This window comes from Mobula birostris, chromosome 11 (assembly GCF_030028105.1).
Source record: "Mobula birostris isolate sMobBir1 chromosome 11, sMobBir1.hap1, whole genome shotgun sequence".
Taxonomy (NCBI): domain Eukaryota; kingdom Metazoa; phylum Chordata; class Chondrichthyes; order Myliobatiformes; family Myliobatidae; genus Mobula; species Mobula birostris.
The window spans coordinates 14,238,155-14,265,537 of NC_092380.1; the positions used below are offsets into that span (position 1 = coordinate 14,238,155).

A 27,383-nucleotide genomic window follows, 5' to 3' on the forward strand; every position below is an offset into this window, starting at 1 on the left:
CAGAAATAACATCTCCACTTTGCTGACAATCAACACTGGCACACCTCAGGGACGTGCACTTAACCCACTGCTTTACTCTCTCTACACCCATGACTGTGTGGCTAGGCACCGCTCAAATGCCATCTATAAGTTTGCTGATGACACAGCTCTTGTTGGCCAAATTTGAGACGGTGACAAGAAGGCATACAGGAGCAAGATGGGTCAGCTAGTTGAGTGATGTCATAGCAACAGCCTTGCACTCAATGTTAGTTAAGACCAAGGAACTGATTGCGGACTTCAGAAAGGGCAAGAAAAAGCAACAAGTTTCACAACATATGCCAGAGATATTAAACCTGATTCTGATTCTCACTAACACTAACCCTAACCTGTACGTCTTTGGAGTGAGAGGGGAAACCAGAGTATGTGGAGGAAACCCGTGTGGTCACTTGGACAACATATAAGCTTCTTACAGACAGCGGTGGGAATTGAATCCCAACCTTACAGCCAAAGCATTACACAAACCGCTGCCGTGCAGCCCGGCAGTATGTACATGCTTCATGTCTTGGAAATGACAGGCAATCAGACCTATCATAAGATCTCATAAGAATGTAAATAAGGATGAAAGAGTACAGAGGAAATTTACAAGAATGTTTCTGGAACTGGAGGACCTGAATTATATGGAAAGATTGAGTAGGTTCGGACTTCATTCCTTGGAAGATTGATGGAGGTATACAAAATTATGAGGGGTATAGACAGAGTATCCACAAGCAGGATTTTTAGACTGAGGTTCAGGAGGGGCTACAACTAGGTGATGGGTTAAGCGTGAAAGGTAAAAAGTTTAAGGGGAAACTTCTTCACCCAGAGGATGGAGAGAGTGTGGAACGAGCTGCCAGTGCAAGTGGTGCATGCAAGCTCAATTTCAACTTTTAAGAGAAGTTTGAATAGGTACATGATGGGAGGGGTGTGGAGGTCTGTGGTCTGGATGCAGTTTGATGGGACTAGGCAGTTTAAATGCTTTGGCATGGGTTAGATGAGCTGTCTCTGTGCTGTACTTTTCTGTGACTCTACGAACCGCTGACTGTTAGCAGCCCATCAACCAGCAGGCCCAATGTTAAGCATCAGGAATCTAGCCACAGCGCTTTCTTTACCTGATTTTACGAAGCAGGTGGAGCAGGCCTGGCGCAGATCATGCGTATCGCTGAGTGGGTTCTTTGTCAACGGCGACGGGGTTGCTTCACTGCCTCTTTGCACTAATCCAAGGAGAGCCGCAGGGTGGGTTGATGCAGGCAGGCAGTTCACTTGCTTAACCTGACGCAGAAAGAGGGGGTGATCGTTAGGAAGGAGCAAAATTCTGGATCTCCTTACACTCTCCTGCAGACTACTGTTGTCTGATGGCTCACAGTGTACAAAGTACATAGTAAATTTTATTACCAAAGTACATACATGTCACCGCACGCTACCTTGTGATTAATTTTCTTGCGGGCATTCACAGTAAATACAAAGAGACACGATAGAATCAATGAAAAACACACAAACAGAGATGCACGAACAACCAATGTGCAAAATACAACAAATTGTGCAAAATATAAAAAGATAAAACAACATAATAAATAACTAACTAATGAGAACGTGAGTTGTGGAGTCCTTGAAAGCAAGTGCATAGGTTGTGATATCAGTTCAGAGTTGAGGTGAATGAAGTTATCCACTCTGATTCAGGAGCCTGGCAGTTGAGGGGTGATAACTGTTCCAGAACTTGGGGGAGTGGGACCCAAGGCTCCTGCACTTCCTGCCCAATGAGAAGACAGCAGGGTCTGGATGGTGACCATGACTCTTACTTAGGTGGACTCTGACAGCAAATCCACCCCAATCCTTCACTACCAATTTCCATCAGGTGTGGAAAGCTGAAAATTTCCCCCTCCCCCCTCTTCATTTCCCCACTCTGGCCCCTGTCTTCTCCTCACCTGTATAATCACCTCCCCCTCCTTCCCCTTCACTCATGGTCCACTCTCCTCTCCTGTCAGATTCCTTCTCCACTTCCCAGCTTCTTACTTCATCCCCCCTCCCTCACTCGTCTTCACCTATCACCTTCTCACTTGTATCTCTTCTACTCCCCCAGCTTCTTTTTTTATTTTAAACTACATTCATTCTTCCTTTATTAATCTTTTTATTGATTTAGAAAGGGCATATATACAAACAAGAGGAGAATTATCTCAAATATAATTATCAATAACAATACAAACAGAAAGTGAAATAGACATTATCAAAATCATATATAGTATTAAGCAAATACGTAATATATAATAAAGACAACTAATTCTCCTCTTATCAATTCATAGGGAGAGAAAAAAAACTTAAACTTTTTTAAAGGAGAAGAAAAAAAACACACTATAAGAAAAGAGGGGGAAAAAAGGGGACTGGGTAGTCCATTCTGAGGATACGACTTTCTGATCAAATCTAAAACTTCAAAAAGAAATAATTGGAAGAGTAATAAATCAAATCAAATGAAAATACCCCTTACTTTGACCTGCCCCCTTCCTTTCCAGTCCTGGTGAAAGGTCTCAGCCTGAAACATCAACTGTTTATTCACTTCCACAGATTTATTTATTGAGATACAGAGTGGATGATGCCTGACCCTTTTGAGTTCCTCCAGCATTTTGCTTTAAAAAACTTGCTGTCCATTGATCATTACCAAGTCTAAATACTGGAACTATAACCCAACAGCACTGTGGGAGAACAATGACCACAGAGTTACAAGAAAGTACCATCACCACCCATTCAATAAATGCCCATCGCCAAAACTGAATTAATCTGAATCGCTTGATCTTTGAACCTCAGTGGCCCCTGAATATTACCTACTGCCTTTTGCCAGAAAGCAGGTAGAATGACGACCAGGTGAGAACGGATTGAGATTGTCTCACTTTCAAAATCTGGGCATGGCCTCCATTCTTGCTCATCAAAGTCGCAAAAGGATTGAATCGCAGCTCAGAGACTGCAGTAAAATGCGTGGAGGCGACTGATGGAAAGGCTTGTGACAATTAATTCAATCAAAGGTTTTCAGGACCAATATGCTCCCTGGACTAAACATAAGTCGAACTGCAATAAAGAAGGTGTAATGAACATAAGGGACTCACCAAAGGGAAGCTGCTTGATACGCCCTTGTTGTTTGGTGTCATTGGTCTTGATACTGGTGAGGCACAAAAATGATCGTCATTATTTATCTTGAGCTCCTGAAAAACTGATACTCATTCTCTCTATCATAACCCCGAACAAAATTTACTCTAAAATTAACAGACTATCTAGAACCAAAGATTAGTGCCAGTATTTGCACTGCATAAGCTTCTGCTCACTGCTCTTCATTCAACCTATCAGAACAAATGAAGCTGTGCTACGAAGCTAAAGTTCTTCTTCACTCTTATTTTTGTATTTTTTGGCATTTTCCATTTGTATTTCAGATTTCCTTCATCTGTAGCGTTTTCTGACTTTTTTCAGTCATAAGATTTAGTGTAAAAATAGGTCAGCATGACTGTTTTTAACTCTTAATATCGAGTAGCTGGTGCAAAACCATTATTTTGCACAGATCTTAAAGCTGTAGAAGTTCAGTCCTAACTCATTGCAGCATTTGTAAGTGTACAGGAGAGATCTATACTACACTCCAACATTTAAGTCAGACTTATTACATTTATTGTAATGGGAAAAGTTATATTCTATCAGCCTTAAAAGGTTGTAAATTTTTACTAGATCTTGTGGATAGTGTGGAGGATAGTGATAATGGATAGTGTGAAGGTTGTGGATAGTGTGGAGGGCTGTCAGAGGTTACAGTGGGACACTGATGGGATGCAAAACTGGGCTGAGAAGTGGCAGATGGAGTTCAACCCAGATCAGTGTGAGGTGGTTCATTTTGGTAGGTCAAATATGATGACAGAATATAGTATTAATGGTAAGACTCTTGGCAGTGTGGAGGGTCGGAAGATATTGTGGTCCGAGTCCATAGGACACTCAAAGCTACCGCGCAGGTTGACTCTGTGGTTAAGACTCTGTGCATTGGCCTTCATCAATCATGGGACTGAGTTTAGGAGCGGAGAGGTAATGTTGCAGCTATATAGGACCCTGGTCAGACCTCACTTGGAGTACTGTGCTCAGTTCTGGTCGCCTCACCATAGGAAGGATGTGGAAACCATAGAAAGGATACAGAATAGATTTACAAGGGTGTTGCCTGGATTGGGAGCATGGCTTATGAGAATAGGTTGAGTGAACTCAGCCTTTTCTCCTTGGAGCGACAGAGGATGAGAGGTGACCTGAGAGAGGCGTGTAAGTTGATAAGAGGCATTGATTGTGTGGATAGTCAGAGGCTTTTCCCCAGAGCTGAAATGGCTAGCATGAGAAGGTACCGTTTTAAGGTGCTTGGAAGTAGGTACAGAGGAGATGTCAGGGATAAGTTTTTTTACGCAGAGAGCAATGAGTGCATGGAACGGGCTGCCAGCGACGGTGGTGGAGGTGAATACCATAGGGTCTTTTAAAAGACTCCTAGATAGGTACATGGAGCTCAGAAAAATAGAGGGCTATGGGTAACCTGAGATAATTTCTAAAATAAGAACATGTTCGGCACAGCTTTGTGGGCCGAAGGGCCTGTATTGTGCTGTAGGTTTCTATGTTTCTTCAGCCAGCACTGGAGGTAGGCTTTAGGCCTATAATTCCTGACCTGGGGATTAAGTGGTCTCAGTCCTGAGAGTGAAAGTCGCAAACGCTTTACCGAAGAGAAGAACTGCAGCATCTGCAATTGTATATAAAATTATGAGAGGCATAGATAAGCTAAATGCAAGCAGGCTTTTTTTCCACTGAGTCATGGTTTAAGGGTTTAAGGGGCAACACAGTAACTTAGTGGCTAACACAACGCTTTACAGGACCAACGCCGCCCAGAAGGAGTTTGTACCTTCTCCCCGTGACCCTGTGGGTTTCCTCCGGGTGCTTCAGTTTCCTCCACAGTCCAAAGATGTACCAGTTGACAGGTTAATGGGTCACTGTAAATTGTCCCGGATTAAATCGTGGGATTGCTGGGTCAACGTGGCTCGAAAAGCCTACTCTGTGTTGTATAAATGAGGAGGTACATCACTCAGAGAGTGGTGAGGGTGTGGATGCAGGGCCCCTTTCAACATTTAAGAGAAATTTGGATAGGTACATGGAAGGGAGAGGCATGAAGGGCTAAGGACCAGATGTAGGTTGATGGGAATGGGGAGATGAATAGATCAGCACAGACTAGACAGGCCAAACGCCCGGTTTCTTTGCTGTGGCATTCTATGACTCCAAGAGCAAAGAAAACCATCACACTCACAACAGCCGGAGTCCTCTGACATCCCTTCCAGTCAGAGGTGTGGCTGAAGGACAGGTGAAATAAATGGTCAGAAAATACAGGAAACTTCAGCAGGCCAGGTAACAGTTGTGGAAGGAGAAGTTAACATTTCAGGTCAAAGACCTTTCATCGAAACTGATAGAGCGACCTTCACACTGAAGTATTAACTCTGTTTGTCTCTGCACAACAGTACTCAGCATAACCTGCTGAGTGTTTCCAGCATTTTCTGTTTGTATTTTACATTTCCAGCATCTTCGCTTAAGGTTTCTGGCTAGTAAATTCAGGGGTTCCCAACCTGGGGTCCATGGACCCCTTGCTTAATGGTCCATGGCATAAAAAAGGTTGGGAACCCCTGGTCGAGATTAAAATGAAGATGAAGAAGAGTGAATGCACTAAATAATATTTCAAACTAGAAGCATACAAACTGGGGTCTCAAACTTGCTTGTCATTCAATGAGATGGGATTCATCTGTATCCTACCTTCACCACTTTGACAGAGTTTTACTCGCCAACAGTGTTAAGCAATTTTAAGCCTGTCTCAGGTTTACTATTGTGGAAGAAGGTCTCACAATTTACTGCTCTTCTCACCACTAACTTTTCCTTTGAATGGTCTGGCTCTGACTTGAAGTGCACGTCCTACTTGGAGGATTACTTTCAAAATCTAAAAGTCTCGGTTGAACGACGCCTTAACTCCCTATTCTCCAGGGAATACTAATTTATCCAAGCAACACACATCAAAGTTGCTGGTGAACGCAGCAGGCCAGGCAGCATCTCTAGGAAGAGGTACAGTCGACATTTCCGGCCGAGACCCTTCGTCAGGACTAACTGAAAGAAGAGCTAGTAAGAGATTTGAAAGTGGGAGGGGGAGGGGGAGGGGGAGATCCAAAATGATAGGAGAAGACAGGAGGGGGAGGGATGGAGCCAAGAGCTGGACAAGTGATTGGCAAAAGGGATATGAGAGGATCATGGGACAGGAGGCCCGGGGAGAAAGACAAGGGGGAGGGGGAAAAAAGCCCAGAGGATGGGCAAGGGGTATAGTCAGAGGGAGAAAAAGGAGAGAGACAGAAAGAATGTGTGTATATAAATAAATAATGGATGGGGTATCCAATAAGACTTTGAATAACACTGGCAACATTTTTGTGAATCTGCAGAAACATCCACTGAGGCCAATAGATCCGCTGAGAAATGTGTTGCCCTGTGTAAAATGGATACGTTAAAAGTCTCAGTTACTTTCGTGGGGCAGATTTTAAACAAACGGAAGCGTTTTGCCACTAAATATGTGGTCAGTAGTTCAAGAATGAAAACAGGCTTACCAGACTGAGATTCTGTTCCAGGGAGTAGATCCAAAGAATCCAAACTAGTCACCGCTGTGCTTGGACCAATTGTGTCCAGGGTGTCCATTTTCTGGACCGGAAGCATTGAGTAGGCTGGTGGGAGCGACACTTTAGGGCTAACATCACCCTTTACAGCAGGTGGAAGCACTGGTGCGCCACTGGGTAAGGCGGCGAGTAGCCTGGACACATCATCGGGTAGGTTAGTTGGAATAGTCCCTGCCACTGACGTCTGTGGAACAGAGTGAAGAAATGATCACGGGGCAGCTCTTCCACGACAGCAGTCACCTGCATACTCAGGTATTCCCATATGGAATGATCTGTCTGGATGCCTCATAAACAAAAGCTCTTCACAGCGAACCAGTACACGTGACAATAATACACCAACATCAAAATGAGTAAGTTCTGGTGCACCTCACTGGCACTGGATTAAATCGGCAGTGGCAACCTCTACGACACTGTCCGTGCTTCTGAATGCCCCATCCCGAAGCTTGGGATTAATAAGACCATAAGATGTAGTGACAGAATTAGGCCATTTGGCCCATCGAGTCTGCTCCACCATTTCATCATGGCCGATCCGTTTTCCCTCTCAGTCCCAGTCTCCTGCCGTCCGTCTGTATCCCTTCATGTCCTGACTTGAAGGGATACTGAACGAGGGGTCACAGTTTAAGGATAAAGGGGAGGCCTTTTAGGACCGAGATGAGGAAAAACTTCTTCACACAGAGTGGTGAATCTGTGGAATTCTCTGCCACAGGAAACAGTTGAGGCCAGTTCATTGGCTATATTTAAGAGGGAGTTAGATATGGCCCTTGTGACTAAAGGGATAAGGGGGTATGGAGAGAAAGCAGGTACAGGGTTCTGAGTTGGATGATCAGCCATGATCATACTGAATGGCGGTGCAGGCTCAAAGGGCCGAATGGCCTACTCCTGCACCTATTTTCTATGTTTCTAATCAAAAATCTATCAACCTCTGCCTTAAATATACATAGAGACTTGGCCTCCCTAGCTGCCTGTGGCAACAAATTCCACAGATTCACCACTGTCTGACTGAAGAAATTACTCCTCATCTCCGTTCTAAAAGGACGCCCCCTCTATCCTGAGCCGTGCTCTCTGGTCTTAGACTCCCGCACAAGTCTCCACTGTTTTCCTGCTGTTCCAACTTTGGTGCTGCTCTGCAGATTAGGCATAAGGAAACTCCTCTGGCTGTGGGTGATGGGTTTACAGATCCCTGGGTGATGAAGGTCAACAGGGAGTGGGATGTTCACTGAATCACTGGGAAAGCAGCTGAAAGGTTATCCAGCCCCAGGAAGAACAGCACCATTATTGTAAGTGCTCAGGAACCTGGCCTGTGGGAGGGCAGTTAAAAGATTGATACCTCTGACAAAGAATCACATCCAAAATATTAAAATGCTCCTTCCCTCTGTAGAATCTGTGTATTTTTAACACTCACTCATTTAAACAGCAGAACTAAGTGGGACAGAGCAGAACATCCCACCTGGTAGAGTAGATTTGCTCTAGTTTTGCCCGGCCAAATGTCAACTAGCTCACAATCCTGTTGTTTGAGACTGACGCACTAAGTTTGGGAGGAAAATGCTGTGAATGAACTGCACATGTAATGCTGGTAAATAGAGTTCATGAGTATCTACTTAGCAAACGTCCAGCAACATTCAATGGTACTCAAAATGATCTCAAAAAGTAGCAGGTGGCACAGCTTGTAAAACTGCCATCTCACAGCACCAGAAACCAAACCGTGTGTGTGTGTGTGTGTGTGTGTGTGTGTGTGTGTGTGTGTGTGTGGCTTGCATGTCCTCAAGTTGACTGTGTGCATCCTTCGACTATGTACTCTCCATTCTCCCCCACCACATCCCAACGATGTGCAGGTTGGTTGGGGAGGGTGCCGGGGTAAAGTATGGGTGGGGAAAACACACTCTTGCTTGAATCAGTTACCACTGTACAAGTGGTATTCAGCAGGAACAAATCCTATTTCCATTAGTTCTTACACCATACTATTTCAGATGTCTGCTTCCTCAGCCTTGGCCTCTGTTTACACAGCTTCCTGAGAAGACCGCAAGACCATGAGACGTAGGAGCAGATTTAGGCCATCTGGCCCTCCCAGTTGGCTCCGTCATTTGATCATGGCCGATTTATTTCCCCCTCAATCCCATTCTCCTGCCTTCTACCTTTGGAGCTCTACTAACTACCTCCGCTTTAAATATACCCAATGACTTTGCCTTCAGAGCCACAAATTCCACAGATCCACTATCCTCTGCCTAAAGAAATTCCTCCTCATCTGTTTTCTAAAGGGACATCTTTCTATACCAAGGCTGTCCCCTCTGTCCTACACTCTCCTACTACTGGAAGCATCATTTGCACATTCACGCTATCCTTCAATATTCGGTTGGTTTCAATAAGATCCCACCTGCCCCCATTCTTCTAAACTCCACCAATTACAGGCCCAGAGCATCAAATGCTCTTCATATGTTAACCCATTCATTCTCAGGATCATTGGGGTAAACCTCCTCCGGACCTTCTGCAATGCCAGCAAATCTGTTTCTTAGATATGAGCGAGAAGTGCTCACACAGCTGATGCTGCAGAACAGAGAAAAAAAAATCCCTTAAAGTGGTAGAAACACTACTACTCTGACGAAGGGTCTCGGCCTGAAACGTCGACTGCACCTCTTCCTAGAGATGCTGCCTGGCCTGCTGCGTTCACCAGCAACTTTGATGTGTGTTGCTTGAATTTCCAGCATCTGCAGAATTCCTGTTGTTTACTCTTTTGTTTGTTCAAGTTAGCTACCAACCACTCAGCTGAAAACCACAACCTTAAAATGTACCTGTATTTTCACCACAGGCAGTTTTGGCTGCAATTGCACAAAGAACAAGCAATCACACCATCTTGTTAGTACAACAGGAACCATCCAGTGGCAGACTGTGTTGCAGATCAGACAATTGTTGTTGCACAAGCACACGGGGGGACCGTGGCAATACCAACAAACCAATGAAGTCAAAATTCCACAAACAGTGGCCAACTTCCCAGGGCTTACGATCAGTCACCAGTGGCCATAATTGCAAGAGTGGTTTAACTTCACCATGCCTGCTCGTAACTGAGATACTAATGCCATTCATTCAATGGAAGCCAAGAGAGAAATGTAAAGCAGTTGGTCAATCTGCCACTGACTGGTGGTAAAAGCAAAGATTCAGCTTAATCCGCATGACTATTTTTGTTTCGGTACAGACAAATGAAAGAAGCTTAATATCTGCAAATCTACTGCACTTGATATGTTCGTATAAATTGCCATTGACACAACGCACCTGTCTCCACTGGGCCCTCACCTTTGTTCTGCTCAAAAAATCCTAATCTAGCTCTGAAAACTTCACCCTTTGTAAACCTCAACCTACCTCTACTGCTGACTGCTCCTATTCTTCCTCCCCATGTAGAATCCTGAAACGATCCTGTTTCAGTCCTCTACTGCCCTTTCCCAAGCTGCTTGCGTGTCATCTCTTCGGTTTGAGATACCATAGGCAGGTGCACTTTCAGTAATAGATCCCTTCTGTCAAATGACACCATGAAATTCGCCTATATCATCTCCAATCCCTGTAATATGCTAGGACCCACCAGTTTACAATCTTATAGTCCTTAACTCAACATTAAACCATATAAGGCAAGTCTTCATGTCATTAGATTTACACTGACAGAATACAAGAACATTACAAACAAGAAATTAACTTTGCGTTTCTTTCACATCCAATTGTGGAAATACTGGGGCATGTTTCGATGATGTGTTTACAAGTTCTCTCTGGGATACCTTGCTTTCTCAAAGTAGTCATACTCACTCTCTCCAATTGGATGACATTTATCTCAGGTGAAGGAAATACATTTCTGCTTGCTTGTTAACCTCCAAGAAGACCACAACCTTGTCGTGGGGTATGGAGGCTTGAGCCTCAATGACCCGGAGAGCTAAGTTAGCTGGAGTGTCCAATAATGTGCAATAATAATGTACAGAATAATAAAAAAAGAGACTATTGTACTATAATGTGTGCGCTCCTATGATGTGATAGGCGTATGGATGCAAGAAAGATAAATGTAGGAGGGTTAGCTTGATCGTGGAGTAGGTTAAAAGGTTGGCACAACATAGTGGGCTGAAGAGCTGCTCCTGTCCTGTGGAACCCACAAAGTGAGACAATGTGCAAACGACACACGAAGCTTCACTGAGGATCAGGATTAAACCCAAGTCTTTGGCTCTACTACTACCAGTATGCTGCCCTAAGCTGGTACCCTGTGGCTGGGCCAGCCTCAGTGAGGATGATATGGGGTGGGGTTGGGGGCATTGAGACATGACTTAGCAAAGGACAAGAGGGCACTCTGCAAGTCAATAGTTATCAAGCCCTGAACAACTTGGCCCAAAGTAAAATCATCTCTTACTAAAAGACCAAGAGTGAGTACAACAAAACTGGCCAGGAACGGGGGAGAATGCAGAAGAGTTACGGCAGTTTACTAGGAGGGCTGGCATTCACACCAACCTTTAGAACAGGGGTTCACAGCCTTTTTTTTATGCCATGGACCCTGAACATTAACTGAGGGGTTTGTGGACCACAGGTGGGTAACCACTGATTGATTTGCAATCTGGATTTGGAACACAATGGTATACTTTTAATGCTCCAGAGTACAAGACCAATCCAAACACTGGAAGTTACGTTTCCTTTTGTCTACATCTGCCTCTTACCATCGGAAATTCATTTGCCTCCCCGATAGAATCCAATAACGTGTCCAAGTCTTCTCCAATGATCTCTCCATCTGCAAATTCATCTGCAGTTTCAGGGACCGAGAGAGAGACACCATCGCCGACTGGACCTTTAAGTGGAGCAGGGTCTTCCTGGGACTGCTGGATACTGAGGGCAGCTGAGAGAAGAGGGCCTGACGGATCACTGGCTGGTATGGGATTGGTGACAGGACCAGGAGCACGTGGAAACTCCAAAGCCAGATCTGCATTATAAAAACAAAGACACAATTGTGGCCAAAAAAAAAGCATCAAAAAACACAATGATTAATCAGTTTTTTGCTGTGACATTGTTAGTTGCTGAAGACACTTTCTCAGATACAGGATTATAGATCTCAAATAGCCACTACACAGAGACCCCTAATGGTTGAAATTTGCAACTGCCAATGACTCAGCAAAACTGTGTGCCAGAATGGTTACCACTGTAATTTATAGTGATATGTACTGATAAATAATTTTTTTTGTCAGAAGTTGTGCTGTACACAACACTTCTAAGAACATAATCAATCTCCCATAGAAGGGTTTTTAGGAAATTTGGTGAATGTGGTGACTTAATTAGGATAGGCAGATCATATTGCATAATGAGAAGAATTGTAATACAACATCCATTGAAAAACAACAAGATTCAACTGTACAAAAAGTGAGTAAAAATGCTTTTCTAATACAATTTAGGGTTTGGGTGTTAACGATAGCGAAAATGAAAGAAAAAATGTGGAATAAATAATGCAGAGAGAAAACAAATATAGCCAGATATTTATCCCCTTTAATACAGAATATTCCAAAGCTTTGAATATATCTGAACTATGGTTATGGGGATAGATTACTGGCAATATATAGATAAGGCAAAGTCCCACAGATGATTGGATCATCTCAGAGATAATCTCCGAAATAATAGTTGACGGATAAATCAAGGTTAAAATTTTGTGAAATTGGAAACGAATTAAAAACAGAAAATGGTGAAACTATTCTGTAGTCTCACTGGGGAGAGAAACAGAATTTAAGTTTCAAGTCAATGTCCTTTCATCAGAACTGAGCAAATCAAGAGATAAAAGTTTTAAGAGAAAGAAATGTCTCAGAAAGTGTGGGAGGCTAAATGACACTAGGAATGCTGTTAATTTATCAAGGGGGCATGGTGAACATATTCTTGATGTAACAACTCCAACGAAAATACAGAGAACATCACCAGCCAGTTTACGTGGTCTTCTTCGGCTTTATTAAAGCCTTTGACTCCATCATAGAACACGGAACATAGAACAGTACAGCACAGTACCCACAATGTCGTGCCAACCTTTTAACCTACTCAAAGATTAACCTAACCCTTCCCTACATTAACGATCTGGAAGAGGGGACCAAGTGCAATGTATCTAAGTTTGTTGATGATACTATATTGAGTGGAAAAGCAAATTGTGTAGGAGATACGGAGAGTCTGCAGAGACATATAGATAGGTTAAGTGAGTGGGCAAGGGTCTGGGAGATGGAACACAATGTTGGAAAATGCCAGGTCATCCACTTTGGAAGGAAAAATGGAAGAACAGATTATTATTTAAATGGAAATTGCAGCATGCTGCTGCGCAGAGGGACTTGAAAGAGCTCGTGCATGAATCACAAAAGGTGCAGCAGGCTATCAAGAAGGCAAATGGGATGCTGACCTTCATTGCTAGAGGGATTGAATTTAAGAGAACTGTACAAGGTACTGGTGAGGCCGCACCTGGAGTACTGCGTGCAGTTCTGGTCTCCTTACTTGAAGAAGGATATACTGGCTTTGTAGGTGGTGCAGAGGAGGTTCACCAGGTTGATTCCAGAGATGAAGGGTTTAGACTATGAGGAGAGATTGAGTCGCCCGGGACTGTACTCGCTGAAATTCAGAAGAATGAGAAGGGATCTTATAGAAACATATAAAATTATGAAAGGGGTAGATAAGATAGAGGCAGGAAAATTGTTTCCACTGATAGGTGAGACTAGAACCGGGGACATAGCCTCAAGGTTCGGGGCAGTAGATTTAGGATGGAGTTGAGGAGAAACTGCTTTTCCCAGAGAGTGGTGACTGTAGAATTCTCTGCTGAATGAAGCGGTGGAGGCTACCTCAGTAAATATATTTCAGACAAGGTTGGATAGATTTTTTTTATAGTAGGGGAATTAAGGGTTATGGGGAAAAGGCAGGTAGGTGGAGATGAGTCCATGGCCAAATCAGCCACGATCTTATTAAATGGCCTCGACAGGCCAGATGGCCTACTCCTGCTTCTATTTCTTATGTTCTCCTACATAACCTTCCATTTTTTTCTATCATCCATGTGTATATTTAAGAGTTTCTTTATGCACCTAATGTATCTGCCTCCACCACCATACTTGGCAGGGCATTCCACGCATCAACCACTCTCTGGGTAAAGAAATTACTTGTGACACCCTTGTATAAGCCATTCCCATCCTGGGAAAAGAATCAGTCAGGAATGAGTGAGGAACATCCTCTTCAAAATAAAATGCCCACTGAAATTTGTTTCCATCTTCCAAATGTACTCGGCCATGTTCAAGTCCTGATGTTAATCAATAGTTTTGCACTGGAGACAGTTTCAGTGAAGACTGGGGTCAGTGTTAAATAGTATACGTTATTTTTTAAATCTTGCTTGCCACGGTATTACATTGCACCTGACACAAATGTCCTCTGGGAGTGAGGCTAGTTCTGAGGGCAACTGTGAAACTGTTTAACCTATGGTCACCTCACACTAGAACCACAACCACCTAGCACCTCAGAAGCTGAAACTCAGTATGCAGATGACTCTCGTGTTTGTACACATTTGGAAGCTGAACTCCAAGACCCTGTCAATTCATTCATTAAAGTATATGAAAAAGATAGGTCTTTTACTCAACATTCGCAAAATCAAGACCTTCCACCAATCTGTCCCACTGCATCACAGTGCTAGCCAAAAATAAAGATAGACAAAACCCTGTTACGTTACGTCCCTTTTTCTTGGAGGAATCTCTTGTGTTGGGCACGTGGCCAAGTGGTTAAGGCGTTCGTCTAGTCATCTCAAGGTCGCTAGTTCGAGCCTCAGCTGTGGCAGCGTGTTTGTGCCCTTGAACAAGGCACTTAATCACACATTGCTCTAGTCTGTGCGAGGAGTGGCGCCCCACACAGACTTCCAATCTGTGCCTTGTAAGACACGAAAATGCCCGACACAGACCTCTCATGGTCTGAGTCGACGTTTCTCCTCCTCCTCCTCCAACCTCTTGGCAAAGGCAGACATGGATGATGAAAGTCACCACTGCCTTCAATGCACCAGGCTTCTCACAGTACTGGAAATAAAACCACCAAATCTGCTTCTGCAAAATCCTCCAAGTTCATCAGAAGGGTAAGAGAACATCAGCATCCTTTGCCAGGCCAGCACCAGCTTTGAGCTCTGGTTTCTCTAAACAGTTACACTGGGCTGGCCAATTCGTGAGCACGTCTGGCATCAGAATCCCAACACAAACTGCTGTGGGAGGAAACAGGTTATGAGGCCATAACTGCTCCAATTGGATCAGGAGTATTTGGAATGGCAGTGAGAACCTGAAGTCCATGCTTTGGGAGCAGACACAATCCCAGTGTTGGTGGCAGGAGGAGCATACCATCTCTGAAACTACCAAATCACCCACCCCATCAGTCACTCCTGTCGAAATGTAGAAGTCTGTGGTCGTAATATTGGCTTCAGCAGCCACCCCAGAACTCACAAAACTACTGAGGAAGCAAGAAATCTTCAATCCTGTCTATGAAGAATGGAGAACAACAGAAATACCAACCAAAATTGTTAAATGATGTTGGATTGACTGCATTTGGCTGATTAGAAAATGAGCAGTAAATCATAAATACAAGAGATTCTGCAGATGCTGGAACCAGACAAAATGCTGGAGGAACTCAGCAGGTCAGGTAGCATCTATGTTAAGGAACTCAGCCTGAAGAATCAACTTATTCCTCTCCATAGATGCTGCCCGACCTGCTGAGTTCCTCCAGCATTTTGTGTGCACTGAGCTACCGTGCTTACGTTGAACTTCATTAAAGTAGTTTAGGAGGCCAAGGACAGAGTGGACAGTGTGGAAATGGGATGCAGAATTAAAGTGGCATGCAACCAGAAGCTCGGACTTGCAGAATGAATCAGAGCAAAGCAGTCCTCAATCTGAATTTGGTTGCAGTGGAATACAGCAGATGCATACTGAGCATTATAAGGAACTGCTTCACCTGGAAACTATATACTTGGAGCCCAGGATGGTAGGAAGGGAGGAGATCATCAGGCATTTCCAACACTTGTAGAAGAAAGCAACACACATCAAAGTTGCTGGTGAACGCAGCAGGCCAGGCAGCATCTGTAGGAAGAGGTGCAGTCGACGTTTCAGGCCGAGACCCTTCGTCAGGACTAACTGAAGGAAGAGTGAGTAAGGGATTTGAAAGTTGGAGGGGGAGGGGGAAATCCAAAATGATAGGAGAAGACAGGAGGGGGAGGGATAGAGCCAAGAGCTGGACAGGTGATAGGCAAAAGGGGATATGAGAGGATCATGGGACAGGAGGTCTGGGAAGAAAGACGGGGGTGGGGGGGGACCCAGAGGATGGGCAAGAGGTATATTCAGAGGGACAGAGGGAGAAAAAGGAGAGTGAGAGAAAGAATGTGTGCATAAAAATAAGTAACAGCTGGGGTACGAGGGGGAGGTGGGGCCTTAGCGGAAGTTAGAGAAGTCGATGTTCATACCATCAGGTTGGAGGCTACCCAGACGGAATATAAGGTGTTGTTCCTCCAGCCTGAGTGTGGCTGAGTGTACTTGTAGAAGAAAGTACTATATCACAAATGGGGTGATTGCATTTAAAATAAACAAAGTGTTAGGTAGGGAACTGTCCCTCTGGAATGCTGTAGTGTGACAGCTGAGGAGGGAAAGATATATTTAGTAATGGCATTACACAGGAGGTGCTCAAAGGTAATCATTTTGTTGAAAGGTTGATGGGGAGAAAGCGAGGACAAGGGAAACCTGACGGTGATTGTGGAAGGGAGGGAAGCACGTGAAGTGGGGAAGGCAGGGGGACCGTTGAGGGTCTAATCAATTCCTGAGGAACAATCATTGCTCAAGGAATGGAATACTGGGTCAAGTGACCAGGTTCGAGTCTCAGTCCCCAAACTTCATGATATTCATATTTTGTGTAAGTTGCAAAGCCTCACTGTTCAATGATCATAACCCTCCATGTGAAACAGACAATTCAGAGTTGAGTTTCCCGATGGAAACCATAAGGTTACAGGCCCAGAGCCATCAAATGCTCCTCATATGTTAAAATTTCCTCCCTCTACTGTGCCTATTGTCTTGTTTAAATGCTGCTCAAACTCATTGTACTCAGGTTTCTTACAACTGCACAAAAGAAGGGAATTGATCAATAACAATCCACCATGGACTTCATCATTTTTGTTCTAATTATGTCTTTCTTGTAAAAAAATATATAAAGTTTATGTTTAATTAATGTTTTTCGTGTGAATCTGCTTATCTGTGTGCCAGTGACCTGCTGCATGTAAGACCATAAAATATAGGGCAGAATTAGGCCATTCACCCCATCAAGTCTACTCAGCTATTCCACCAGGCCTGGCTATTTATTTGTTTGTTTGTTTGTTTGTTTAGCAATACAACACAGAGAAGGCCCTTCCAGCTCTTCAAGCCACGCTGCCCTAGCAACCTCATAACTATGACAATTTACAATGACCAATTAACCTACTGGGTATGTCTTTAGACTGTGGTAGTAAACCGGAGCACCTGGGGGAAACCCCACACATTCCACAGGGAGGATGTGCAAAGATCCCTGACAGAACCGTGATGGAATTGAACTCTGAACTCTGGTACACCCCGATCTGTAACAGAGCCGCGCTATCCGCGATGCTACAGTGGCACCAACAAGTCCAGTGTGGGGAGTCTGGCTCTTATCGGGGCACCTAGAAGGCATCTGCTGACATAAAAATCACCACACAATATGTCTAAAATAGAAAGAGATAATAAGACCATAAAACATAGGAGTAGAATTAGGCCATTCAGCTCATTGAATTTGCTCCACCACTCTTCCATGGCTGATTTATTATCCCTCCCAACCCTATTCTCCTGCCTTCTCCTGTTACCTCTGACATCCCGACTAATCAAGAACTATCAACCTCCGCTTTAAATATACCCAATGACTCGGCCTCCACAGCCACCTCAGGCAATGAATTCCACAGATCCCCTACCCTCTGGCTAACAAAATTTCTCCTTACCTCTGTTCTAGATGGACGACCCTCTATTCTTATGCTGTGCCCTCTGGTCCTAGGTTCCTCCAGTATAGGAAATATCCCCTCCACATCCGCTCTATCTAGGTCTTTCAATATTAGATAGGTTTTGAATGCGATCCCTCCCATTATTCTAAACTCCAGTGAATACAGGCCCAGAGCCATCAAATGCTCCTCGTATGTTAAAGTTTCTTCCCTCTACTGTGCCTATTGTCTTGTTTATTATTTATTGTATTGCCTGCACTGTTTTGTGCACTTTATACAGTCCTGGGTAGGTCTGTAGTCTAGTGTAGTTTTTGTGTTGTTTTACGTAGTTCAGTGTAGTTTTTGTATTGTTTCATGTAGCACATTGGTCCTGGAAAACGTTGTCTCGTTTTTACTGTGTACTGTACCAGCAGTTATGGTTGAAATGACTATAAAAAGTGACGACTTGACTTATTGCACCTGTGCATATATGCACTAAAGCGTATGACAATGCTTTTATTTTTAGAAGGACAGGTGATGCCTGATAGACCCAATTAAACTGTTGAAAGGACAATTTAAGAGGTGGACAGGGCACTTCTATGGGCTTGGAGAAAGCACAACTCGTTGTCCTCTTTGGCTGTGGTGATGATTCATTTTTCTACACAAGAGAAACAAAATAGAAACTTACCTGACTCAATATCATCTATATCACTTGTGCCACTTATGGATACCTGTGGGAGAATTCAAAGAGTGGCTTACAATGTTGTCAGGATTGCCAAAGAAAGTTTGCTAGTTAACCAACATGACATGATGATATGATCGATGAAGGGTTTCAAATATTAGGAATGCCTTTTGATTACAGAGCTGGACTTGGTTGTGTTATCCAAGAATAGAGAGAGAAGCAATGGTTCAAAAAGCAAAAAAAAAAGAAAATCTATGGTCAGGAAAGACACAATGATTAAATATTTTTTAAATAATAACATTTTGAGTTAAGACCTTTGGAAATGGGAGCAGGAGTAGGTCATCCTTCCCTTCAGGCTTGCTCTGCCATTCGTCAAGACCACGGCTGCTCTTCTACCTCAGCACCATCCTGCTGGAACTCTGCCATATCCCTCAATTTCTTTAACCTATCAGTCTGTTTTGATTGAAATCAATGATTGAGGTTCCACGGCCTTCCAGAGTAGAGAATTCCAAATATTCATTTTCCTCTGAGTGAAGAAATTTCTCCTTAGCTCAGACCTACACATCTGCCACCCAACCTGTTTCTACACATCTCAGTCAGGGGGAAACTTCACTGAATCCACTCTATTAAGTCCTATATGAATTTATACATTTCAATGCTATTTCTTCTGTTCTTTTAAACTGTAAAGAACCTAGCATCTCAGGAACCAGTTGTGACTCTTTTGTACTCACTCTTTGACAAGAATATCCTTACTTAGATGAACAGAACAAAACTATACATAATATTCCAGGTGTGGAATCTCACTTAGACCAAATATCAATTCCAGCAAAGCCTCTTTACTCCTCCTGTCTTAAACCCTCTCGTAATAAAAGCCAACATACACCTTCTAATCACTTGCTGCTTCTGCAGGTTAACTTTCAGAGATTTACACGCAAGGATACCTAGGTGTCAGAACATAACAGTACCCAGTCTCTTATCATTTAATGAACTGATCAGGGTTGACTGTGATTTGTAAATGAAAGGTTATGTCTAAATAACATATTATATCTATGTATATATACACACTCAGAAACTTCTATAGTTGTACCGTGGAGAGCATTCTGAAAGGCTGCGTCGCTGCCTGGTATGAAGGGGCTGCTGCACAGGACCGGAAGAAGCTGCAGAAGATTGTAAATCTAGTCAGCTCCATCTTGGGTACTAGCCTACAAAGTACCCAGGACATCTTTAGGGAGCGGTGTCTCAGAAAGGCAGCGTCCATTATTAAGGACCTCCAGCACCCAGGATATGCCCTTTTCTCACTGTTACCATCGGGTAGGAGATACAGAAGCCTGAAGGCACACACTCAGCGATTCAGGAACAGTTTCTTCCCTCTGCCATCTGATTCCTAAATGGACATTGAAGCTTTGGACACTACCTCACTTTTTTAAAAATGTATAGTATTTCTGTTTTTGCACATTTTAAAAATCTATTCAACATTTGTAATTGATTTACTTGTTTATTTATTATGCTTTATCTAATTTATTTTTTTCTCTCTCTCCCTGCCAGATTATGTATTGCATTGAACTGCTGCTGCTGCTAAGTTAACAAATTTCATGCCACATGCTGGTGATAATAAACCTGATTCTAACATACATACATATATATATATATAGACACACACACACACATATATATATATAATTACTTACTATAGTTCATATTTTTTCTATTATTATGTATCGCATTATACTTCTGCCTCAAAGTTAACAAATTTCACGACATACGCCAGTGATATTAAACCTGATTCTGAATCTGTGTAAGTGGGCAGAGGCTTGAATATAGGCTATCAGAAGATCCAAATAGGCGACTTCTAGCAAACATTGAATTTAATGCAAATTAAGCCAAATTCTTGTACTTGTTTGGAAATTGGTGAGTGGCAGGAAACATAGAGGGATAAATGGCAATTTTTTTCCAATTAGTATCTCAGCTATTCACCATAATTACATAATGATATAGGTAGCAGCATACATGAGTAACATTATGAAAATAAGTTTCAGTGTAAGCAAATACCCACTTTAGAGCAAGTGAGACAAGATGGCGCCAGTGAACCATGGTGACGTTCTGCTGGATATGCACAATACTTCTAAGTATTAATTTAAACTTTAGATCTACAAAGAGTGAATTAGGCAGAACAGCCATTCACAGGAAGGATCCTTAAACAACAATAAAATATTATGGGTTGCACAGCAGCATAGTGGTTAGCACAACACTAAACAGTACAGGCGACTCAGGTTCAATTCCCACCACTGCCTGTATGTTCTCCCCATGACTGTGTGGGTTTCCTCCGACACTCTAGTTTCCACAGACCTACCATTTGGTGGATTAATTGGTTATTGTAAATTGTCCATGATTAGGCTAGGATTAATAGAGGGAATTGCTGGACCGCACAGCTCGAGGGCTGGAAAGGCCTATTCCGTGCTGTAACTCAAAAAATAAATAATCAAATGAGCTTGCTTTTTTCAGTGAAGTTAATTGAGGGATCAGCTAGGTCTCTCTTGAAGATAATCTCCTCCGTCAAGTAATGCAGCATGTAGCTCCTAGCTTTTCTGTCTTATCCAAAAGACAGTGTGCCAGCCCTTCATTATTGCACTGGGGTGTCGGAAGATTTTTTTGTACTATTCTCCATCAAGTAGTGGAACTACTTCAGAAGTAGAATCTAAAAATCTATCATGAAAAAAAAGATGCAGGTAAACATCCTTTTAGAGGTTTGATAAAGTTTTCTTTGCTTGACCTCAGAGAACTTAATACAAGAGGCAGTGTCTGGTTGTTTAACCAATTTTTGATTAGTTCAATGCAGAAGTCGTCAGTAATTTCCTTTGCATCCCCACATGGATACTGGATCCTTGAATTTATTAATTATCATTCAAACTACAGTTCCGTTCACAGAAATTTTTCTCTCTGTGAACTTTTCCTGAAAGAAACATCTCAGTGGAGTAACAACTCAGAAGTCAACTTACATGCCCACTGTTCACGGAATTTCCAATTGTAGTCCGACCCCCTGTATCCACATCAGGCTGAGAAAGAGAATTAGTGGGATTAGTGGGGTGGAAAACTGAGTACAGTCACATAAGTTTCCTGGCTTCAGACTTGACTAAAATTAACTTCACCCATTTGTATAAATACGGAGCTTGCTCAAGAACAGCTAAAATAAGAAAAAGCTATCAACCGGTTTGAAGAAGGGTTCCAGCCCGAAACGTTGACTGTTCATTCATGTCCATAGGTGCTGCCTGACCTGCTGAATTCCTCCACCATTTTGTGTCTGTTGCTCTGGATTTCCAGCATCTGCAGAATCTCTTGTGTTTAGGCTCAACACAACTAAGCAATTTATTAACAATGCATACCAGAATATCATCGTTTGGAATGCTGCATTCTTAAAACCATATTTTTAAACCTGAATTTATAAAGGATAGGTTATGTCTGACAAGCTTGATTAAGTTTTTCAATAGGTGTCTAATGAGGTAGACTGAGGCTTGTTAAAAAAATAGGAAGTTAAAAAAAAAATGGGAATTTCTAAACCCTCGTCATTTTGAAGACTGACTGTATTTTTTTCACTGAAAGAAATTAACAACTTCCTTGCAGAACCCTAAAAATCATACAATTCAGTTGGTCATTTACCACATCAAACTTATGGCAGTTCTCTGAAAGAGGAACCACTTACTCTCATTGGTATAATTTTTATTCAAACTTTATGTATGATTTTAAATTCTGTGTGTTGACTGAACAATGCCTGTGATGCTGCTGCAAGTTTTTCCATTGTACTGTACCTCACTGTTTTTGTGATTATGACAATAAATTTCACTTGAAACTCAACTTGGTTCAATCCATGTCTTCTGCAGCCCAACAAGTACTTAGATCTTTCCAATTACCAACTACATAAGTATCGGCAAATTAGATCAATTAGTGTTGCCCATATTCAGTCTCTTTCATATTTACATCCATTTTGTTTAATCAACATTTAACAAAAAATTCTCACCCTCAGCTATTTCTGCCTCACAAAGATCATACAGCCATTTGGATCATTGTATTTATTCTGTATAACCATAAACACTTAAATCTCCCCTTAAACTTCCCTGCAATCCAGTTTTCCAGCCTCTACAAATAGTCCCTTATCTCTATTCTATTAAATTTCCACTGGATCCACTCTAAGGCTTTGAGTTCAAGCCTAAAGCGTTGTGGCTGGAATTGAACACTGCGGACTAGAAAAGTGCATTCTAAAACTCTGGAAAAAACTTGCAGGGTTATGCTGGAGTAAAGCATTTTTGCATCCATTTCAGGGTTGCTAGAACCCGTGCAAATTTTATTTCTTCATTTCTCAGTGGGATATTTGTACTCCATTAAACAAGTTTGCACTGATAAACCTCTCCAACATTGTGTGTGTGTGTTACTTTTTCAGCATCTCGTGTTTAAAAATCCAAGAATTCTATTCAATGTGCTGCTTAAAAATATCAAATGCTTTACTTGTAGGCCCTCCAAAGTTTTGTGTGCCTTCCCCACCTTCCACCTCCTAGCTTCTCAAATTATCCCCTTTTCAATCCCTTCCCCCCACTGTCCTACCCTCCCTTCTCATCTGCATTCACCTATCACTTTCTCCTTCCCCTCTTACTCTGGCTTCTGCCTCATTCCTTTTCAGTCCTGATAAAGGGTCTCAGATCAAATTGTCAATTACTCATTTTCCTCTATAGAGGCTGCCTGACCTGCTCAGTTCCTCTAGCATTTTGTGCATGTTGTTCAAGGTTTCCAGCATATGCAGTTGTTCTTTCTGACTCAAATTGCATATTCTGTTCTCCCCGAGTGCCTGGAACCTCAAATACAGCCTTGTATGACCCTTAGTTGCTTTGCCCAAATAGGTCAAGGTCTCAGTCACTTTTAGCTTTCAGGCCCTTTAGCTCAGGTGTATTTCGGGCTTTTGCTGCTCATCTTCTCCCACATCTTAAATTTGGTAAATTTAGAAGTGTCACCCAAACTCAGTTACTCAGACTTCAACATGGGGCATGCAGAAAAAGGCAAAGGCACTTGACTACACCGTAGCAACACACACACACACACACACACTCAAAGTGCTGCTGGAGGAACTCAGTAGGCCAGGCAACATCTATGGAAAAGAGTAAACAGACGACATTTCGGGCCGAGACCTTTCATCAGGACGGTAAAGAAAGAGGAGAAGTCAGAGTAAGAGGGTGGGGGGGAGGGAAGGAAGAAGTACAAGGGGGCAAGTGTTAGGAGAATCCAGGAGAGGGAGAAGGGGTGAAGTAAAGGGCTGGGAAGTTGATTGGTGAAAGAGATAAAGGGCTGGAGGAGGGGGAATCTGAGAGGACAGAAGACCATGGAAGAAAGAAAGGGGCAGGAGCACCAGCTCCCTGTCTGTAACTTGGGGCGTTTCTGTTGCTCCCTTGAACAAAGGACATGCCTTCTGCGTGCATTGACATTCACCTGTCTGTCCAGAACCTGTTGGAACTCTTGGCAACACTGTCCCCGCCCTTCCCATTATGTAGTGTCCATTCATTTAATTGCAACACTTTCCAGTAACCAGAAGAGTGTTTCTAGTGGTATATAGGTCGTCCCTAGGTAGAGGATGCCCAATTTATGGATGCCTGTGTGTGAGTAAGCTTACAGAGGGCTTAGGTTTAGGATAAGGAGCAAGATGCTTAGAAGGGATCAGAGGAATTTCCCCCAAGCCACTTGTGGCTGCAATCTGGAACATTTTGCCTGCATGGGCGGTGAAAACAAGTACTCTCACAACAAGTATCTAGACCAGCACTTGAATCACCAAGGCATGGAAGACTGCAAACCAAGAGCTTTGTAGGATTTGTATAGGTAGGTACATGGTGGTTGGCATAAGCATGATGGGCTGAAGGGTCTGTTTATGTGCTGTATGACTATCTAGTTAGCAGCATCAACATGAGCTTTCAATCACCAAAAACACAACACAGAACAATTTCTGACTAAGCTTTCCTGCAGTGAATGAGCTGGTGATTTATAAGGGCTTAACATAACATTGTCCATCTATCTGACACTGCATTCCTGCCAACATCCACTCCAACATTGATGGCACAGAGTCAGCAACTTTGGCTCATTAGGTCTCCTTCCTGTTGCTTATAATATCCGATCATTTCTGAGGGGAAAATAAAGGAGGAACGAGGAGCAGACACACAGCAGCACAGCATCACGCACCTGAGCTCTGATGTATGCTTTACGGATCCGTAGCCCCAACTTTTGTGCCAGTTCTTGTGTCAATTTCACCACATTTTCATCCTGAACAAATAAGAGGTATATAACACATTATTCCACAGTCAGACCCCACAGCTTTAACCCTCTCCCCCCATCCCTCAAGTTCATTTAATTTTTTTGTAGTAAATTTTTGGAAATAACTATGTCATCAATGACGCTGCTTCTCCAGATTCCTCAGCAAATTGATGGGCATAGGAAAATGAAAGGTCTCCAGTTCAGCCTCCGGTCTGTGTCAGCTAGTAGTTCTTGTTGGAAAGGGGATGGGTTCATAAAATGGAGGCAAGATACAGGAAGGCATAAAGCACTGCACATATAGTGCACCATCCATAAGCCTGCTGCTCTTAATTAGATTAGATTATGAGGACACTCAGTCCTCGTTTATTGTCATTTAGAAATGCATGCATGCATTAAGAAATGATACAATGTTCCTCCAGAGTGATATCACAAAAAAAAAGGACAAACCAAAGACTAACACTGACAAGACCACATAATTATAACATATAGTTACAGCAGTGCAAAGCAATACCACGATTTGATTAAGAGCAGACCATGGGAACGGTAAAAAAAAAAGTCTCAAAGTTCCGACCGACTCCCGATAGTCCCCGGTAGCAGGCGGCAGAAGGGAGAAACTCTCTCTGCCATAAACCTCCAGGAACCGACAACTGTTGATGCATTGGAAGCACCCGACCACAGCCGACCCTGAGTCCATCCGAAAACTTTGAGCTTCCAACCAGCCCTTCAACACCAAGCACCGAGCACCATCTCTGCCGAGCGCCTCAACCCCGTCCTGGCCGCCGAGCAACAAGCAAAGCCGAGGACTCGGGGCCTTCCCCTCCGGAGGTTCTGGATCACACAGTAAGAGCGGCAGCCAGAAAGGCATTTCAGAAGTTTCTCCAGATGTTCCTCCGATCTCTCAAGTCTGTCTCCATCAAATCAGGATTGTGCACGGCACCCTACTTGACAGATTACAGATATCATTCACTGGAGTGGCCGTGCAAGCTGTGTCGCACTGCCATCTTCTCCTCTTCCCATGTTCACAGCTTGGGGAGCAGCAACTTGAATAACTGCTCTCACATGTGAATGGCACTTGTGGAATGGGTCTCATTATGGAGAAGTAGGATTAAGCTCAGTGACTTACGACCTTCAGCCTTTGACATCCAGGATGCTTAACATGAATTGCGAAAGATCTTTGTCAGCTTGCCAGAGTCAGAGATCAAAAACAGGTCTTACAATTTAACTAAATATTTTGAAATCACCACTCTGCTTATGGATTAGGGAAACCAGGAAGATATTAGAAATGGAGAAACCGGGGGCCGGCTGGTGGCTCAATGACATCGGCGCCGGACCCGGGAGCGGAGGTTCCCGGGTTCAAAACCAGTCGGGTCCGCTCCCGAGTACGCTTTCCATCAAAAGGGAAATATACTGCGAAAATGACTGTGTGAGGAGTGGTGCGCCACACAGTCTCTCTCTCGCTCCGCGCCTTGTAAAAGCCATGAAAAAAAAGACATCACCACGGACACACGCACGCACGCAGGCACACGCCAAAAAAAAATGGAGAAACCATTCGATAAGGTATATTACTTAGCATTGACAGTGATCCCTCCCATCCATCCAACAATCTCTTTGACTCCCCTACCATCAGGCAGGAGAGTCACATGTTCTACCAGTCTTTTCTCGCCAGTACAACCTTCTATGCAGTGGAATGCTGGGGCAGTGGCACCAACACGGGTGATGCCAACAGGCACAATAAACTGATTAGAAAGGCTGGCTCTGTTATAGGAGTCAAATTGGACACACTGGAGGCTGTGGTAGAACAAAGAATGCTAGGAAAATCCTCACGCCTCACATATTACCGAACAGGCCTTTGAAGACCCCCATTTCGACCCTTCAGTGAACCCATCTAAATGTACTATACTTAAATGCACGCAGCATTAGAAATAAAGTGGATGACCTTGCTGCACAGCTGCAGGTTAAAAGGTATGACATTGTGGCCATCACCAAGTCATGGCTAAATGATGGATGTGATTGGGAGCTGAATATCCCAGGATACACAGTGTACAGGAAGGATAGGAAGGTAGGTAAAGGGGGTGGCGTTGCCCTGATGGTAAGTAACGATATCAAATCAATAGAAAGAAGGGACATAGGATCAGAAGAGGTAGAATCCTTATGGGTAGAATTAAGAAATGGCAAGGGTAAAAAGACACTAATAGCAGTTATATACAGGCCTCCAAACAGCAGCCGGGATGTGGACTACAAGTTGCAGCTGGAAATAGAAAAAGCGTGTCAGAAGGACAATGTCAAGATAATTATGGGGGATTTTAATATGAAAGTGGATTGGGAAAGTCGGGAAGGTAATGGATCTCAGGAGAGGGAGTTTGTAGAATGCCTACAGGATGGCTTTTTGGAGCAGCTTGTCCAGAAGCCCACCAGGGGACCGGCTGTTTTGGATTGGGTGCTGTGTAACGAACCTGAGGCGATTAGGGAGCTGGAGGTAAAGGAACCTCTTGGAAGTAGTGATCATAATATGATTGAGTTCAGCTTCAAATTTGAAAAGGAGAAGCTGGTATCAGGTGTATCGATATTTCAGTGGAACAGGGGAAATTACAGTGGTATGAGAGAGGAACTGGCCCAGGTCAATTGGAAAAGTAAACTAAATGGGGGGACGGCAAGGCAGAATTGGATGAAATTCCTACAAGAAATAAGGAAAATGCAGGAAAAATATATTCCAAGAAAAAAGAAAATCATGAATGGAAAAATGGCACAAATGTGGCTAACGAGA

At 43.2% G+C, this 27,383-nt stretch overlaps 1 protein-coding gene across 1 annotated transcript in view; it reads right to left on the bottom strand.

Moving 5' to 3' along the window:
- The window catches only part of zc3h7bb (zinc finger CCCH-type containing 7Bb), a 107,006-nt gene that overhangs the window by 47,133 nt on the left and 32,490 nt on the right, over positions 1 to 27,383 (bottom strand). Inside the window, exons 6-12 of the mRNA XM_072271716.1 lie at positions 24,548 to 24,628; positions 21,334 to 21,390; positions 18,344 to 18,386; positions 11,381 to 11,640; positions 6,639 to 6,888; positions 3,111 to 3,163; positions 1,128 to 1,287 (exon numbers count right to left, since the gene is read on the bottom strand). Coding sequence (XP_072127817.1) covers positions 1,128 to 1,287; positions 3,111 to 3,163; positions 6,639 to 6,888; positions 11,381 to 11,640; positions 18,344 to 18,386; positions 21,334 to 21,390; positions 24,548 to 24,628 — 904 coding nt within the window. The remainder of the gene's footprint in view (positions 1 to 1,127; positions 1,288 to 3,110; positions 3,164 to 6,638; positions 6,889 to 11,380; positions 11,641 to 18,343; positions 18,387 to 21,333; positions 21,391 to 24,547; positions 24,629 to 27,383) is intronic.